We start from the raw sequence: 15,070 nt of genomic DNA, 5'->3' as shown, positions 1-15,070 counted from the left end.
TCTTGGTAATAAACTAGGTACAGCACCATCACATCGTGACATTACAAGTAAGAGCATCAATATAATGAACAGTTATAACTAGAATATGAATAATAATGTGTCACATGCACTGGACATCACATATTCTGCCATTCATGTCCATGCACAAAGTATGGCATCCCAATGTTAAAAAATGTCAGAATGTCACTCTATCTACTTGGTATATCTCTCTCCTTATTCGTCTCTGCCATCTCTCAGTCAGATTATCAACTCCACACAACACATCTTACCATATCTCTGAGTCTTTCTAATCCCTGAAACTGCACAACACCATTTTCGTCCAGCCCATTGTAACTGCACTCGTAGAAGTGTACCTGGTGCTCCTGCAAAGATGTCAGAAAATGGTACGAACATAATATGAATCTTGGTCCAATTGTATAGAGTGCAAAGCATATTTGTTGTGGTCTTTCAGATTCTCTACAAAGGACAAAACACAAAAAGACTCTTTTAATACTGGGACTGTTGCTGTAACCCACCAGATAAAACACAGGAATACTTACAGAGCCTGAAAAGCATGAGCTCACAAAATTTTATGCCAAGGTGTTCCATGGATTACAGAACTACACTTTATCAAAACTAAAAACTACAAAGAAATATAAAGCAATTAGAAGCACTGAAAAAAATGACATTTTGACTTTTAAACAAAATTATACAAGAGGCTGTTATGAAAAACTATGCCCAAAATAAGACAAGTGTCTCTTCTCTTCCTTTTATGGGGACGGAATTGTGATGCATGTGGTTCTATCATCTAAAGTCATCATTTTTCATGACTTACACTGTCATCCAAACATAATGGAAAATGCAGTGAAAGCAAAACGGACAAGAGGAAAAGCATAATAGGCTTACCCCAAATCTCTCTTTCAGCATCTGTTTGAGCATGCTCAGTTTTTGAGGTGCAACGGGGTTGACATCAACAAAATCCTTCTTTTGAGCTTCTGGAATATCACCCACAAAGCTTGAGTCTCTGATCATGAAGATTGCTGCACAAAAGAAAGAAAAATGAGTTGAAACAAAACAAGTGAAGAAAATCACCACTATTAATCTGACATTCACAATTCACACCAGCCATAAAGGGGCGGGGGTGGCAAAAATATGTTTTTGATCTAAACCATGGACTCTCCACATTAAAAAAAATAAAGTAATTTTTCTTGCCTCAAATTTCAATGTATCTCTGTATATATTGCTATGTTGCAAAACCCAGACATAGCAACATTTTAAAGTAACAAGGGGATTTCACAAGTTCCTAGATGGTTTTCACAATGAGAGTTCCCTGTATAGATACACAATACAGTGTGCCAATTCAATGAATTATATAACACAACAAATTCATCATAAAAAATCTCCCTCAGTATTGCACACATTTGCAAAAGGTGATCTTGAATATGCTTCCAAGTTTGAATAGCGCTATAGCCCTGCTATCAGATAAGCTCCTATCACGATAAACAAGATATCCTGAAGGTATACACTTTTAGTTAATCTACATGCAATGAAAGAAAATCATTGGAGCATTCAAATTCGTCTTGCTATCTTCATGTATCCTACTTTTCCTGATAGACAACACGAAAGTAATCACTCCTCATTTCCTTGAAAACAATTTAAGTGCCTTTTAAATAAAAATAGCAAATAATCTCAATATCAATCTCACCATCCTATTCATCACATAAAGATCATAAGTACTGTCAATGAGAGGGGAAAAATATACATTGTAATGCTACCGTATACATACTTCCTTTAAGCTATTAGATTATAAACAAAATTGTACCAAAAAGGAGTGAGGGCACATCATCTTAAATCAAGCCATTTCTGCAAAGTACAGTATGTTACATATGGACATTTTCCCAGAACACAGACCCTGTCAGTTTTTAAATGACTCACAATTAGGATTGTTCTTCCTGTATGCTGCGTGCATGATCTCCATCTCCGTCACAGACAATCCCATGATCCAACGGTACTCCTGCATGATAGATTCGGGCACTTCCATCTGGTTTGGAATCCAGCCACAGCGTTCGCTACAGAGCAAGTAGAGAAAAAACGACTGCCAATTAGACTACACCTCTTCATGGAAATTTTCTTGGTTTCATTAACAATACTTAAAAGAAAGAAGAAAAAACAGTAATTTACATGCATGCAGGTATGACATTCTGTCTCATCATTCTCTGGGAATATTGAAAAGGGTTTGTTCAGGATAAATATTGGGGGGGGGGGGGGTGGTGGGGTTGGGGTGGTCAGAATGGCATTGCAGAAACCTACTTGTAGATTAAAATAAGTGGTGTGCCCTGTAGTGCCTGTATTTAAATGGGCCTCTATGTGGACTCTCTCGTAATGAATATACCAATATATAAGTGTAGTCACATCCACATTTTCAGTCCTTAGAAATGAGTTATCTCATCTAAGTGTATGGTAAGCATTCATTTTGTCATTTCAAGCCTGCGAATCATGAAATACTCACACCTCTGTGAGTATACAATGTGAAACTTGTAGTTAAAGCTCCATTTCATTTTATGTTCAAGCTGACTTTGCTAAAGTCATACCAACAGAATTTTGTACAAGGTTCATCACCATCTGAAAAGAAAATTATGAAATTGCAAAGCTCCAACATGATTTCACAGAGTAGTGATACGAGTCCTAATCACATGAAGATGAGATGATGCCATCAACTTCTAAATCTCCAAATGATCAAAGCACAAACATGTACATTTGGGGTAGGCCCCTTAAACCCCTAGAATCGATATACAATGTATGCTCAGTTATTGTTCTACAATGTGCAATTTGCTGTAAAAGGGATTTAAGTTCTTGCTTTTAATGTCAGCAAAGATTTGTGTGCAGGTCAGGGCAAGACTTACCAGGCCATGACATCATCAGTTCATATCATTTGCTTTATAGTTGGTTTCTACGACTAGTATTGTCACTACAACTGTATCTAATGAAAGCATGTGGTCACCAGAGCAGGTAGAAGTATGCTTTGTGGCATACTTAGTTTAGCATCTCGCACTTCATTGCTTTTTTTCTTTGCTTTGCTTTGCAGCTCAATTTTTATAACATAAATTTGTCATTGGTCCAGTGCACAATTACATTTTGGCATGGTTACAATAGCTGTGCACGCTGCATGTACAACAACAAAACAAACACAAAAACAAAACAAACAAATAACAAAAAGAACTCTTGGCTGTCAATGTAAAGGGTAAAGTTACAAATTCATATCACTTTTAGCCTTGGGGGCTGCCCCTGGGTCCACATTGGGGCCACTTCTTTTTTTAATACACAATTTGAAAGGCTATATATTTATCTGCCTGTAAGAATGTTTCTTGCAAAGTTTGTTACAAATATCTGACCATGTGCTATGAAAAGAAGACAGTGATGTTTATATACTGACCATCAGGCCCTACAAAAAAATTTCACACCTTAACAGGCCACTACTTCCATTGTCTGTCAAGAACTTACTTACTTGTAAGAGTACATTGTATCTAAATTCGAAAGAACTTTGTATCTAAATTCGAAAGAACTTTGTTGTACCAATTCTTGGCCTTTGGGACCCCATCCCTGGGCTACCATCAGGCCCATCTAAACCAATTGAAACACCATGTAACCAATATTCTTGACAATGATTCCTGCCTAGATTGATTGAAATCTAGCCTTTGGCAAGGCCTTGAGCTACTAAAGCCTTGAAATAGACTACTGCACTAAAGTATTTACAACTGTGATCCATTGACTGAGTCATGTCAGGTGCTGGAGCATGGATCACAGTTGTGCTGTTAGTCTATGGATTCAGGTGCATTTAGGATGAGTCTATGGATTCTGGCACTTCAGAAAAACAACACCAAGCCTTGGCTTAAAGCTGGTTGAAGTCAGACTGTCACTTTTGAAGAAAAGAAAATGTTAAAGGAACTGTATAGTACTGGTTGAGGTGAGGATTCAGGTTTATAACATTCCTAAGTGAGATAATGAGAAACCTCTTATGAAATATGAAAGGGAATGTAATTGTAAAAAGGATATAATGCTTATTTGATGAAAATTGGCTTCCAAAGGCTAAGATATCCAAAAAAGTGATAATGATAAAAGGTGACAGGCCACGCCTTTTATTAGGATCTCTTTGTTTCATCTTGTGTTTTGATATCTCAGCCATTTCAAAACCGATTTTCATTAAATAAACTTTTGATTTCCCTTAGAATTGCATGCTCTTTGACACCTCATAGAGTGCTTTCTGAATATCTCGCAAAACATTAAAAGCTAAATCCCCACCTCAACCAGATCTGTACAGTCTCTTTAAAATATACAGACAAGGCATACACCTGGTGTTGTATACACACCCTTATTGTGAAATGTGAAGTGTGCATATGCTCCCTTTTCACAGATTTCATTAATATTCCTCTGTCTTATCTATTGCAACAATTAATGCCATACTACAACTAATAATTGTATAAGAATAGAAATACAAGTACAGTGTTCTTTGTTAGTCAGAGTAAAAATGAATGTGACTGTCACAGCCCAACCTACTTGAAAAAGAGTGTCAATGAGCATAGAAACAAGACTTGCCACCTTACAACATATATACCAAGATCACCTCAACTGTTACAGTCATAAATATTTGTACAATGAATCACAAGCCACTATTACCAGAGAGACATGCGGTTGCATTGTACCAAAAATGATAAAAACAAAAAATTTAAAGTGATAATACACCAAAAAAAGTTACTCATAATCCCAAATGGAGATGGAATGGATGGTTGCACATTGCACATGGTATGATAGTAGCAGAGTGACCATGAACTATTATTAACGCAAGAGTTTGACAATTGTGCTGAATGACAATGTTATTCAATTAAAGCAATGCTGGTGAATCAGCATATAAATGAATCTTATCCAGGGCTCGACATTAGAAGCGAGTCAACAAACTTGATGATGGGCCACAACATTTCCAAATAGGCTATCAATTGGTGGCCCATTCTGGCACTTTATATTTATGTTTCTTTTACAGGCAACCAAAATTTCAGATTTATAGATTTTAGTGGGCCACCAGAAAACAAGCTTTGTCTTATCCATTGGACTTATCTTGGTCAAAGAGCAAATAACACAAAGAATGAATCTTTTATTTTCAACAAGGTTACATCATGTCAGTGCTACTAAGACTGCAGTATAAATAAAGTTCACTGCACTCTTAAAAAATGCACTGCTCGCATCTTGGTTGTCATTCCTCGAGATCGCTAGTGTATTTGTTCATTAAATATTGTTTTTGATATGAATAGAAGTGAGGGGGTAGTGTTTAAAACACTGACACTTCCTTTTCTCACTACTGATAGTCTGCGTATCAAGTCTTATGCTGACAAGCACAACATGCAGTTGACAATCACACTATCTGTACAAGTTTGGTAGCAAAGTGAAATGCCAATAAATGTTCAAGTTGACTAACAATGATGTAGATAAAGTCAAACAAACACAATGTTAAAAAGTTTCACTGGAATCAAAAGAAACTTAAATGGAATTCTTAATATTTTACATGTTTTTATGAAAAGGTCGCAATGGTTGTTAAGTTGTGCAAAATCAAATAAGTCAACCCTCCCAGTCCTTTTATTGCTTTGCCCATCACAAACACTGTAAAACATGTTTTGGTAGATATAATTGCTGCCTCCTCTCCCTTGAAATTCAATACAGCTGTACTATTAAGACATTACAATTCTATACTCTTTTATTGTAAATGATATCAAATATTCTTTATCTCATTATAATAGGGAAACTAGTGAAGATTTTAAACAGGTTCTATTAAATTAAATCAAAGACTTATGAGGCAATGTCATTGCCATGATTAATTTGTGCACGTGATTTAGATCTATGTTATCAATGTTTCATGAAAATAATCTCTCTTACGGTATGTCTTATCTTAAAAACAACTTGTAAATCTCTGTTCATTTGACTTTAATCAATTCATAATTGTCATCAGAAAGCAGTTTCAATGACAGACCAAAGAAAATTAAGATACAAAAATTACATCACAGCACTTGCTTATGAAGAAAATTATATGACCAATAGAAACAAGAAGCAAAGCGAATTAAAGCTGTCTAAAGAATCCTTTTCCTGCTGCAACTTCAAAGGTGTCATACTGTACAGGTTGTACCTATGTCATCTTTACAGGCAAGCACCTCTTTGCAAATGCTGTGTCTGCCCCTTGCTGAGGGACAATCAAAAGAATGGCTCACATGTGACTTGCCTCAGACCTTTTCTGTACTTATTTGTTATGTGTATACTGGTCTGAAAGGATCCCATAGAAGCTACATTGTTTATTGTGAGGCCTTTCCTGTCCAGCATCAAGCATATTTACTTTGTACTGCTTACTGCAGTAAACTGTAGGAAAATTGGTAAGTGGCTCACTTTGCCACTACAAAATGCTCTCTCAATAGTCTCTCTCCCTCCCTCTCCCTCTCTTTACATATTGGGGGCAGTGTGTTCCTGCAAATGTTTGCTGAGAATGAGCAAACTTCTTGACTTTATTTATGATAAACATGCCATGTACACAACATTGATGTTTTAACCGTTTTAAGGAATATAGATTATTTGTGTGCACACGATATGATGCTTGATGTCTTTTTCATGCAAATCATGAATATGCAACAAAAAGCAAACAAACAACTGAAGCAACTTGACTGCAGCAAAGATCAAGCTATGAAATTGACTGATCTTGACTACTCACCTTGAGGACTGTTGTTTTATCCTCACTGCACAGAGGCTTATTTGCTAAAATGTATTTCTATCCACTACACCAAATGAATTATCACTGGACATTCTTGGTGGAATTTACAGCAAAAATTTACTTTTTTATCACTAAACATTCCTTGCTTAACAAATGGCTGGAAAATAGCAGTTTGGAGAGCAGGGTCCTGATATGTCAAATGATATAATCGATTTTGAATTTCCTTCTAACATAAAGGCTGCCATAGACTTAAAATAGAAATCAACTCTATAATCAATTTTAACTATTCATAAATTAGGGCCCAGGTTTAGTGACCACTGACCATTCACCTCAAGAGATTTTGCCCAAATTCAAATGACCTCCTCCACATCATGTTCAGTTATGTAGTTCAAATATCATTAAAATCCACCCTGGGATTTTCTTGTAATACATAGGAAGATCTCAATGCAATGTAAAGTGATATATCGCTGGCTCCAGCATGCACTTAGTCACAACCAAGGCATGTGCATGTACCGTCTACTATGCATGTGTGTACATGGTCAATGCTCTACTATTGTTGATGCAGTGGGCCCAATAATTTAGAAGCAATAAGCACTAAACACATGCATATTATCATTAAAATGCTCAAACAGACAAAAGTTGTGATTGACATTTTATATCTGATAAATTTTTATAAATGCCATTAATAATTTTTTTGTTTTCTATCCATAAGAAACAAAAGGAAAGCTAGTGATACTTCACTGGTATATCTTTTTTTTTAATGCAATAAAAGATTAACTAAAGTCTTCCTTAATTTGATTTGATTTGATTTGATTTATTTGGCAGTCCTCTGTAACAAGTACAGACAGAGCAATATTTGGTGATCTTGCTGCATGCAAATAAAAGATCAAACAAAACATGATTAAGTATTCCAGCTCAACAACACAGCTGCACAAGGAACACAACAAAATAACATGATGACATACTGCACCGTTCCAGAACATGCTGATTAATGCTTGTACATGCTCAGAGCATTCCACTGCCTTTCAACGACTATTTCATTTCACTACTTATTGGAAAATCCAAGTTTATGATTACTTGCATTACATGTATGACTATTTTGAGCAGTAATGTGACTACATGTAATGTGTCTGTCCATGCAGGGGTCACCTACAATTTCTTTGCAGTGAAATGTTTGGCATGCTATTTGATAGTATGTTATTTTAAGAAATGAACATGTCACATGTCACAATTAGAATGAACTGCATGTAGAGAAAAGAAAGGACAAGACAGAAAGAGAACAGAAAGAGGAAGGGCATGGAGGGATTCCAGCACCATACAAACAGAAAAACAAAAAAGACAGAACGGGCTGTGAAATATTTGGTTGTCTGCCAAACAATGCGGGGTAGAGCATATTCATACCCAGAAGCTTCTGGCGACTGAGAAAATATTGGTAACATCTTCATCATGAGATCAGGACTGAAAAGAAGAAAGAAACGACAGAACATGAAAGACATACGATACAGGAGAATAAAAGTCACAAGAAAGTAAAATCAGTTAAAGGTGCACCTGTGCACAGACAAATACTCCCAATTTCTTTACTGGCATAGCACTGGGATATGGTGAGCCACAGCATTGACATTAGGCTAATTTGCTAGGAAGTCAATACAGCAAACCAGAATTTGCTTTGAATAGGGAAAGTTCCAGATCACCATTACATGGTTTTTTGAAAAGGGAGAGCTACAGTGAATGCTATTGAGCCTTCATAGCTTTAAAACAATATCAACAAAATACATTTCACTAATCGTAAAGTCCTGTTTTGTTATATAAATCAGACATCCTCCTGACTGAGGAAACTGAGTCTTCTAGCTTAAAATTTAGTACTGACTTCAAATCAAATCTTTGCTTCCAGCAGCCAGATTCAAGTAGCAAGATTCATAATAGTCCCATGTGTTCCATTGTACTGTCTTTAGAAAGCTTTGCGTTCAACCTAAAATAAAGATGTCACTCAGAAATACGAATCCAGCAAATCAATAAATAAATGTGTTGACAGTTTCAAGCACTTCCCCTCCATACGAGATCATCCAAGAAAAGTACAAATTCAATTAGAGAGAACATGTATTTTGTATAGTCCCTTCCATGAGTTACTATCACAATCAATATTTGTCTTCTTTCAATTTTGGTCTATCTCTGGTCTATTTCAATGCCTACAATTCTGATGGAACAAACTACTGAAGGAATTGAACCAATTACGTTTTGTAATAGAAAGAGAATAAAGCACAAGTGCACCACAGTTTATGACACATTTGAAACAGACTCCATTTAAAAGTTTCTATACATTCAGGTGAAGGAAAACTATTGATATTATGGGTTACCTGGTCAAATTTAGAAAGAAAGGCATGATATTGTCTTGGTAGCAGCGATCGATTTCACTGAGACATGTACGCAAGGTTTCTTCTGTTGTTGTATCTTTTGGAACACCCTGTAGCAATGAAAGGGATAAGATGATTCCAAGTCACTATTACAATTATGGAAGCAAGAGGCTGGATAAGACAAATTAATCCTTGATAATCATACTTAATATGTAGTAATGTACATTGTACAACACAAGTTAAGCATGTCTATCAAAACTGTCATCAATACACACTTGCAGTGGCATCTACATCAATTACACCAGTAGTGCAACAGCTCTAGAATAAGTGCAATACCTACATCAGTATATCTCATGAAGTTGTCCTTGACCTTTGACCCATGCAAGATGTATCCCTACATCACATCAGTACATTGTTTTGTTTGTACTTTCCACATGTCTGGTTTCATTTTAGCAACCCTTCATCAAGGTTTGTCTAGTTTTTCTTCTGACCAAACATATTGTACATACTTTTGGAATACTAAAATCTTTCTCCAAAGCTGACCAAATATCAAATATCATATGCAATGGGTCCTAACAGAGCTGATTATTGCATCAAGAATTTCTCACCATGCCTCTGGATTTATTGCTTGGAATGTGACATATCATCTTTAATTCTGAACCACTTATACATGATCTCTGCGTCCGACCACAATATTCTCTCCTAATTTTCATTAGATTCATGATGTATGACAAATTTCATTTCAACAATGCAAGTAGTACAAAAAGTATCATGGTAATAAATAGATTAATCATCCATAAGGAGAAAAGTAACACAATTAACTTTTAACAAAATTGTTTCAAGAAATACTATATATCACAGCCATAAAGATTAGGATGCATGTTGAAGACAAAGGTCAGTGAGACCACATAACATGTTCTAATACATGATTACAGATATGATGTGAACAATTGGCAGACTTTAGATTTAATGCCCTTGTGGTCTGATACTAACAAATATGTTCATTTTTTGTTTCAGCATGTCAAGTTTACAGTCTCAATGATGTCAATGATTAAAGCCTAATCAGTTGAACTTGAAAAAAAAGTTTCTGTACCATTTTCATAACAGTAAAATACATAATTAAGAAGTATGGTATTGCAAAGATCTCGTGTTACATTTTGTGTCTCTTACCCATCTGAGGTCACAGTCAACAAGATGAAGCCGGCGCTTCTCACACCACATCCGAAGTTCAGGAAAGACCTGTTACAAGAGAATCACAAGATAACAAGATACAAAATTTACTTTCAAATAACTCTCAGGTTGCAAGCTTTGCAGCATTCTCTGATAAACACACATACACAGTACATACATCTGTATATCTATTTCTTTTTAAATCTTTCCAATACTGTGATATTATAAATTGTTGTAGCCGTCTTATCCAGCAATGACAGCACTATGCATTTTCATCAAAACTTAAAAAACTAAAATACATGTTCTCTAGGAGTAAATTCTCCTTAATATAGAACTTTCTCTCAGGAGTACCAGTAAACCCTCCTTTAGTGAGTGCATACAGTGCTCACATGTGTGTGTGTGCGTGTTATGTGTGGTATAGCAGCTGTACAATTTCTTTCAAGACACTATATGGCATTTGAATGCAATATGTACTAGTACGCTGTTACAGCACATTGACCCATTATCGACATACCATGCACATTTATAGATCTTTTGATCTCAAGATTCCAGTCACACAGACATCTACCATACAATAACCAGTGTAAAAGTACTGTACTTCAAATAACAGTATAACCTACAATGTACTTCTGGTATGTCTCCGTAAATTAATATGATATTCTCTATCATATCATACCTCTTTGATGAAAAGTTCTCTTTCTGCATGAAAGTCTCTGAAGGTTGACGATACAAAAATGCGAATAGTCTTCCATCCTGAACGCCTGACGATGAGCTTGTCCTGCCCACTGCGTTTGGCTTCCACAGTTCGTGAGACCTGTTCCCAGACTGACGAGACCTCATAGGTCTGGTACTGAGCCTGTGAAACACCCTGTGAGGATCCACAACCCATGGTTGGACTGTACTTGTAATATGGTCGCTAGTTGTTGATACACCAGGAGATGATGTTGTCGTTGTTGCCTGTCTTTTGTTTTTGCTGGATAGGGGCTGCAGGGAAACATCAAAGTGTCAGAATAATGTGATAGCTTGTATTGCATTTTTGGTTCAAAGCACTCAACAAATAAAACTCAGGGGACTACAGTATCATTTGGGAAAACGTTTACAAAACTGAAGCAAGGAAAAAAATTCTCCTCTACTGAAAGTGTGATACCTCACTGGTCATCATATTTCATCAATATCATTCAAATAGGAGGGTCAATTGTGTTACCGGACACTTATTTAAATTCATTGCTCTGAATTCCGTCCTCAGAGGCTGAAATTCAAGCAAAATACAACCAGTGAGTAGCACTAGATCGTGCCAGTTATTCATAAAGTCCTGAAAATTATAAATTTTGCAAAATTACAGGTGTATGTGAATTATTCTAATTTTTGAAAAACATACTTCAAGCTAACCCCTCCACAAAAAGTTATCTTTTTCCCATTTTACACACATTGTTTCAGAGTAAACATGGACAGTAGGCCTAATGGTAGACGACATGAATTTCTTACCATTATTAAAGCAACATTACATGCAAATCCACAAGCATCCACTTCAGTAATTACTAATTTTGTGACACAAGATTTGTCATAATTTGAGGTTTGCTGCTCCCTATCATTGCCGATTTTCCAAAGGCAGTTAAGTCTGAAAAGGCACCTCAGGGAAATAAAAATGGAAATGAGGGAAAGGGTTCTATTGTCAGTGACGATGCAAGATTACACAATCGTCATTGTCCAAACATCTGAATGTATGGGCAGGTATCCTATTAGAATGTAGAATGCTTTTTACACGCATGGGACTAGAATCTATGCGCTGTTATTTCACAGCAGTCACAGGGGAAACCAAACTGGAAAACCGCTGAAATGCGGCAAAAAAACGTAAGTAAATACAAATTTACCGCAAATTCATACTAGTTGGTCTATTACACTTTCAAAATAACGAAAATAATATGTTCGTTACCCAGCGTTAAATCACACTAACCGAAAATACAATGTATGAATTTCCCCATTAGAGGGCGCACGTTCGGTAATACAATACGATTTGCGTCTGTAAAAAGAAGCAGCTTTTTAGGAAGGAAGGATCATCTCAAATTTGGATTTTGCTTTAAGAGTACATCAAGGAGTATTATTACAGCTAGAATGATCAACATTTCGATTATATACTGGCAGATTTTTAGCTGATTTAATTCAGAATGAAGCCTGCTGGGAGCAATTGAATAAAAATTGTTCGGTAACACTAATAGGATACACTACCATACTCAACGAGATGCACATAATTATAATTAGGTGGCGTGTGATGAAGATCGGATCAAACTTCAAAGAAAGACCTCCTCCGTTCATAGTCCATGTGTGTAGTACGTCCATGATAAAACATAATGAAATCAACATGTGCACCCTAGCCTGACACTATGCTATGTCACTAGCCTTGCCCTGTCCTGGGCCTGGCTGAGCTGTGTGACCCAACCAATTCGAACTGAACAGTTCAAGGCATCAAGCCTTGTCACCACACGCGCGGTACGCATCAACAACAATCTAAATCCATGATCACTGATGATCACGACACACAGTAGACAGAAAGATCCGTCTGTCCAGGGCCGGGGAGTCTTTTATTTTTTTGACGTTATCGCTCTCCTCTGTAGACGGAGGGGGATCCATGATGCCAGACGCAGTCTCCGCGGAACATTTCCCCGACGACCAGATATAGACCGATCTTTCGGTCAAGACAGAGAGTAAACAATGACCATTACTAGCATTCATTGATTAGTACGGCCTGGCATTGACCGAAAGATCGGTCTGTATCTGTCCGTCGGGGAATGTTCCGCGGAGACTGCGTCTGGCTTCACGGATCCCCTCCGTATACACGGAGGACGGCGTTAATGGCAAAATACAAAAGAGTCCTCTGGACAGAGGGATCTTTCTGTCTAGGCCTGGCGTAGCATCCTGTTCAATATAGAGAAATAGAGTCTAACGTTAGTCTAGTAATTTACATGTAGAACCCTCGGCCTCTAACTAGACGAGTGTACAAGTGCATAGATTGTGAAGTAATATGTCAGATCTAACTAACGTTAAACATGGTTAGAAAGAATCTAATGTAGATTCTATGATAGACTGACATATCATAAACGTGTTACGGCGGTGGAAAACATTAAATCATTGTTATCATGGTTATTGCGGCGCAAAGATAGACTGACATATCATAAACGTGTTACGGCGGTGGAAAACATTAAATCATTGTTATCATGGTTATTGCGGCGCAAAGCCAAAGGCTCGGAAATGCTTGAAATCCACTGCACCGGTCTCTTACATTTCAGCAGAGCAGAGCGCTACCACCCACGAAAAACTCAGGTTATAGCACTCTTGATCGCGGCCCGGTTGTGAGGTTCAGCATAGTCGTCGATCACGTAGTTTGCAGGTTCAAGTCTATGAGAAAATATTTCGGCGAGTTTTCAGCCGGCCGATGGCGAAACCGTACCCGACCCTTTCAGCAACTGTTCCTGATCGATGACGACAAGCTTGCTTTTTGCATGTCACATACACACACACAACTAACTAGCACTCTGTAAAAAAACGTACAATACTGTACACTTGCACTGCACAGTGCACACAACCTATGGTTTCACGACACTGACTGCGCATGCAAAGCTGTCGTGAGCGCCATACCACAGTCAGTACATAAGAGCACACACTCTCAGCGCGCGAGGTGCGGGAAACCCTGCGAATATCGAGAAAGGCCCGGGGGAAGCTTACGGAGGCTGGCGATCGCTAGCTCGATCGAAAACAATAGAATGCTGGGTCTTGCTATGGCAACAGTAACGCTTTTTCGTCGTACTGAATAAAAGCGAAAGAGTTCCAGCAAACATCCTGCATTACATCTTTGGTCTCTTCCCACCTCCCTCGTTCCACCAACAAAGCTCGGTGGTCAGCAGTGATTAGTTTTTCATTATATCGTGTATTGTAGCATTTGGAAAGCAATTTTGAGTATACTCCGGAGCTATAGTAGTGGACGGTATGATATCGAGAAATTGTACAAAACAACTTTAATTAACAAGCAAGCTCAGGCGAGGGGCCGCTGCTAATCTAAAATGCTTTAAATTTACATCCAGCAAGAAAATTACATACTTTTCAAGCTCATCTTTCTCATAGATTATTTGGCTAATATTAATATTTTATACACCCCCGTTAAAAATTTGATTGTCTGTCAACCTAGTAGGTCAATAAGGGAAACTTTGCGCATGAGTGAACACATTCGTTTTTCTCTTCCAAGACACAAAAGTAAAAAATTGCACACATACAGAAAAAAAAAAAATGGACAAGATTGTTCTTCAAGCTTATCTTCCATATACATGTCTATACAAAAGACAAATTCAACACAATAAGAAATGCAAATAAATCTGCAAAAATATACATATGATCTCTTCAATGTCTCTGTAACAATCCCGAAAGATAAAGGGAAAAAAAATGGAGGAAAACGAAGATTCTTCTGTCACATCCATATTCTACGGAAGCTTAAAAGTGCCAACCAGATGACGAGATAAGAAGACGAGAAGACAAGTTAAATACCGAGAAGCCGAGTTTCTGGGACTCGGCAAGTCGACTTATTTAGGTCAAGAAGACATGATAATGAGTTGTTGGAACTCGGCAAGTCGACTTATTCGGGACAAGAAGTCAAAATGACAAGTTCTTGAATCTCGGCAAATCGACTTCTTTAGAACAAGAAAACAAGATGCCGAGTTGTTGAAACTCGGCAAGTCAACTTATTTTGGACAAGAAGACAAGATATTGACTTTTAGGAACTTGGAAAGTTGACTTGTTTGGGACAAGAAGGCATGATGATGAGTTTTTGAAACTCGGCAAG

At 37.2% G+C, this 15,070-nt stretch overlaps 1 protein-coding gene across 1 annotated transcript in view; it reads right to left on the bottom strand.

The window, feature by feature from the left end:
* The window catches only part of LOC139712529 (TPR repeat-containing protein DDB_G0287407-like), a gene marked incomplete at its 3' end in the record, with an annotated part of 32,200 nt that extends 18,488 nt beyond the window's left edge, over positions 1–13,712 (bottom strand). The window contains exons 1-8 of the mRNA XM_071624343.1: positions 13,520–13,712; positions 10,919–11,226; positions 10,243–10,311; positions 9,076–9,182; positions 8,123–8,179; positions 1,915–2,048; positions 886–1,019; positions 270–362 (exon numbers count right to left, since the gene is read on the bottom strand). Coding sequence (XP_071480444.1) covers positions 270–362; positions 886–1,019; positions 1,915–2,048; positions 8,123–8,179; positions 9,076–9,182; positions 10,243–10,311; positions 10,919–11,131 — 807 coding nt within the window. The remainder of the gene's footprint in view (positions 1–269; positions 363–885; positions 1,020–1,914; positions 2,049–8,122; positions 8,180–9,075; positions 9,183–10,242; positions 10,312–10,918; positions 11,227–13,519) is intronic.
* Positions 13,713–15,070: the final 1,358 nt, after the last annotated feature.

The sequence above is a fragment of the Diadema antillarum genome, unplaced genomic scaffold (assembly GCF_040938485.1).
Source record: "Diadema antillarum isolate AM-2024a unplaced genomic scaffold, OU_Dant_1.0 seq00001816_RagTag, whole genome shotgun sequence".
In the NCBI taxonomy this organism is placed as follows: Eukaryota; Metazoa; Echinodermata; class Echinoidea; order Diadematoida; family Diadematidae; genus Diadema; species Diadema antillarum.
The sequence above is the reverse complement of the archived record's forward strand: the minus strand, read 5'-3'. Positions and strand labels throughout refer to the sequence as shown.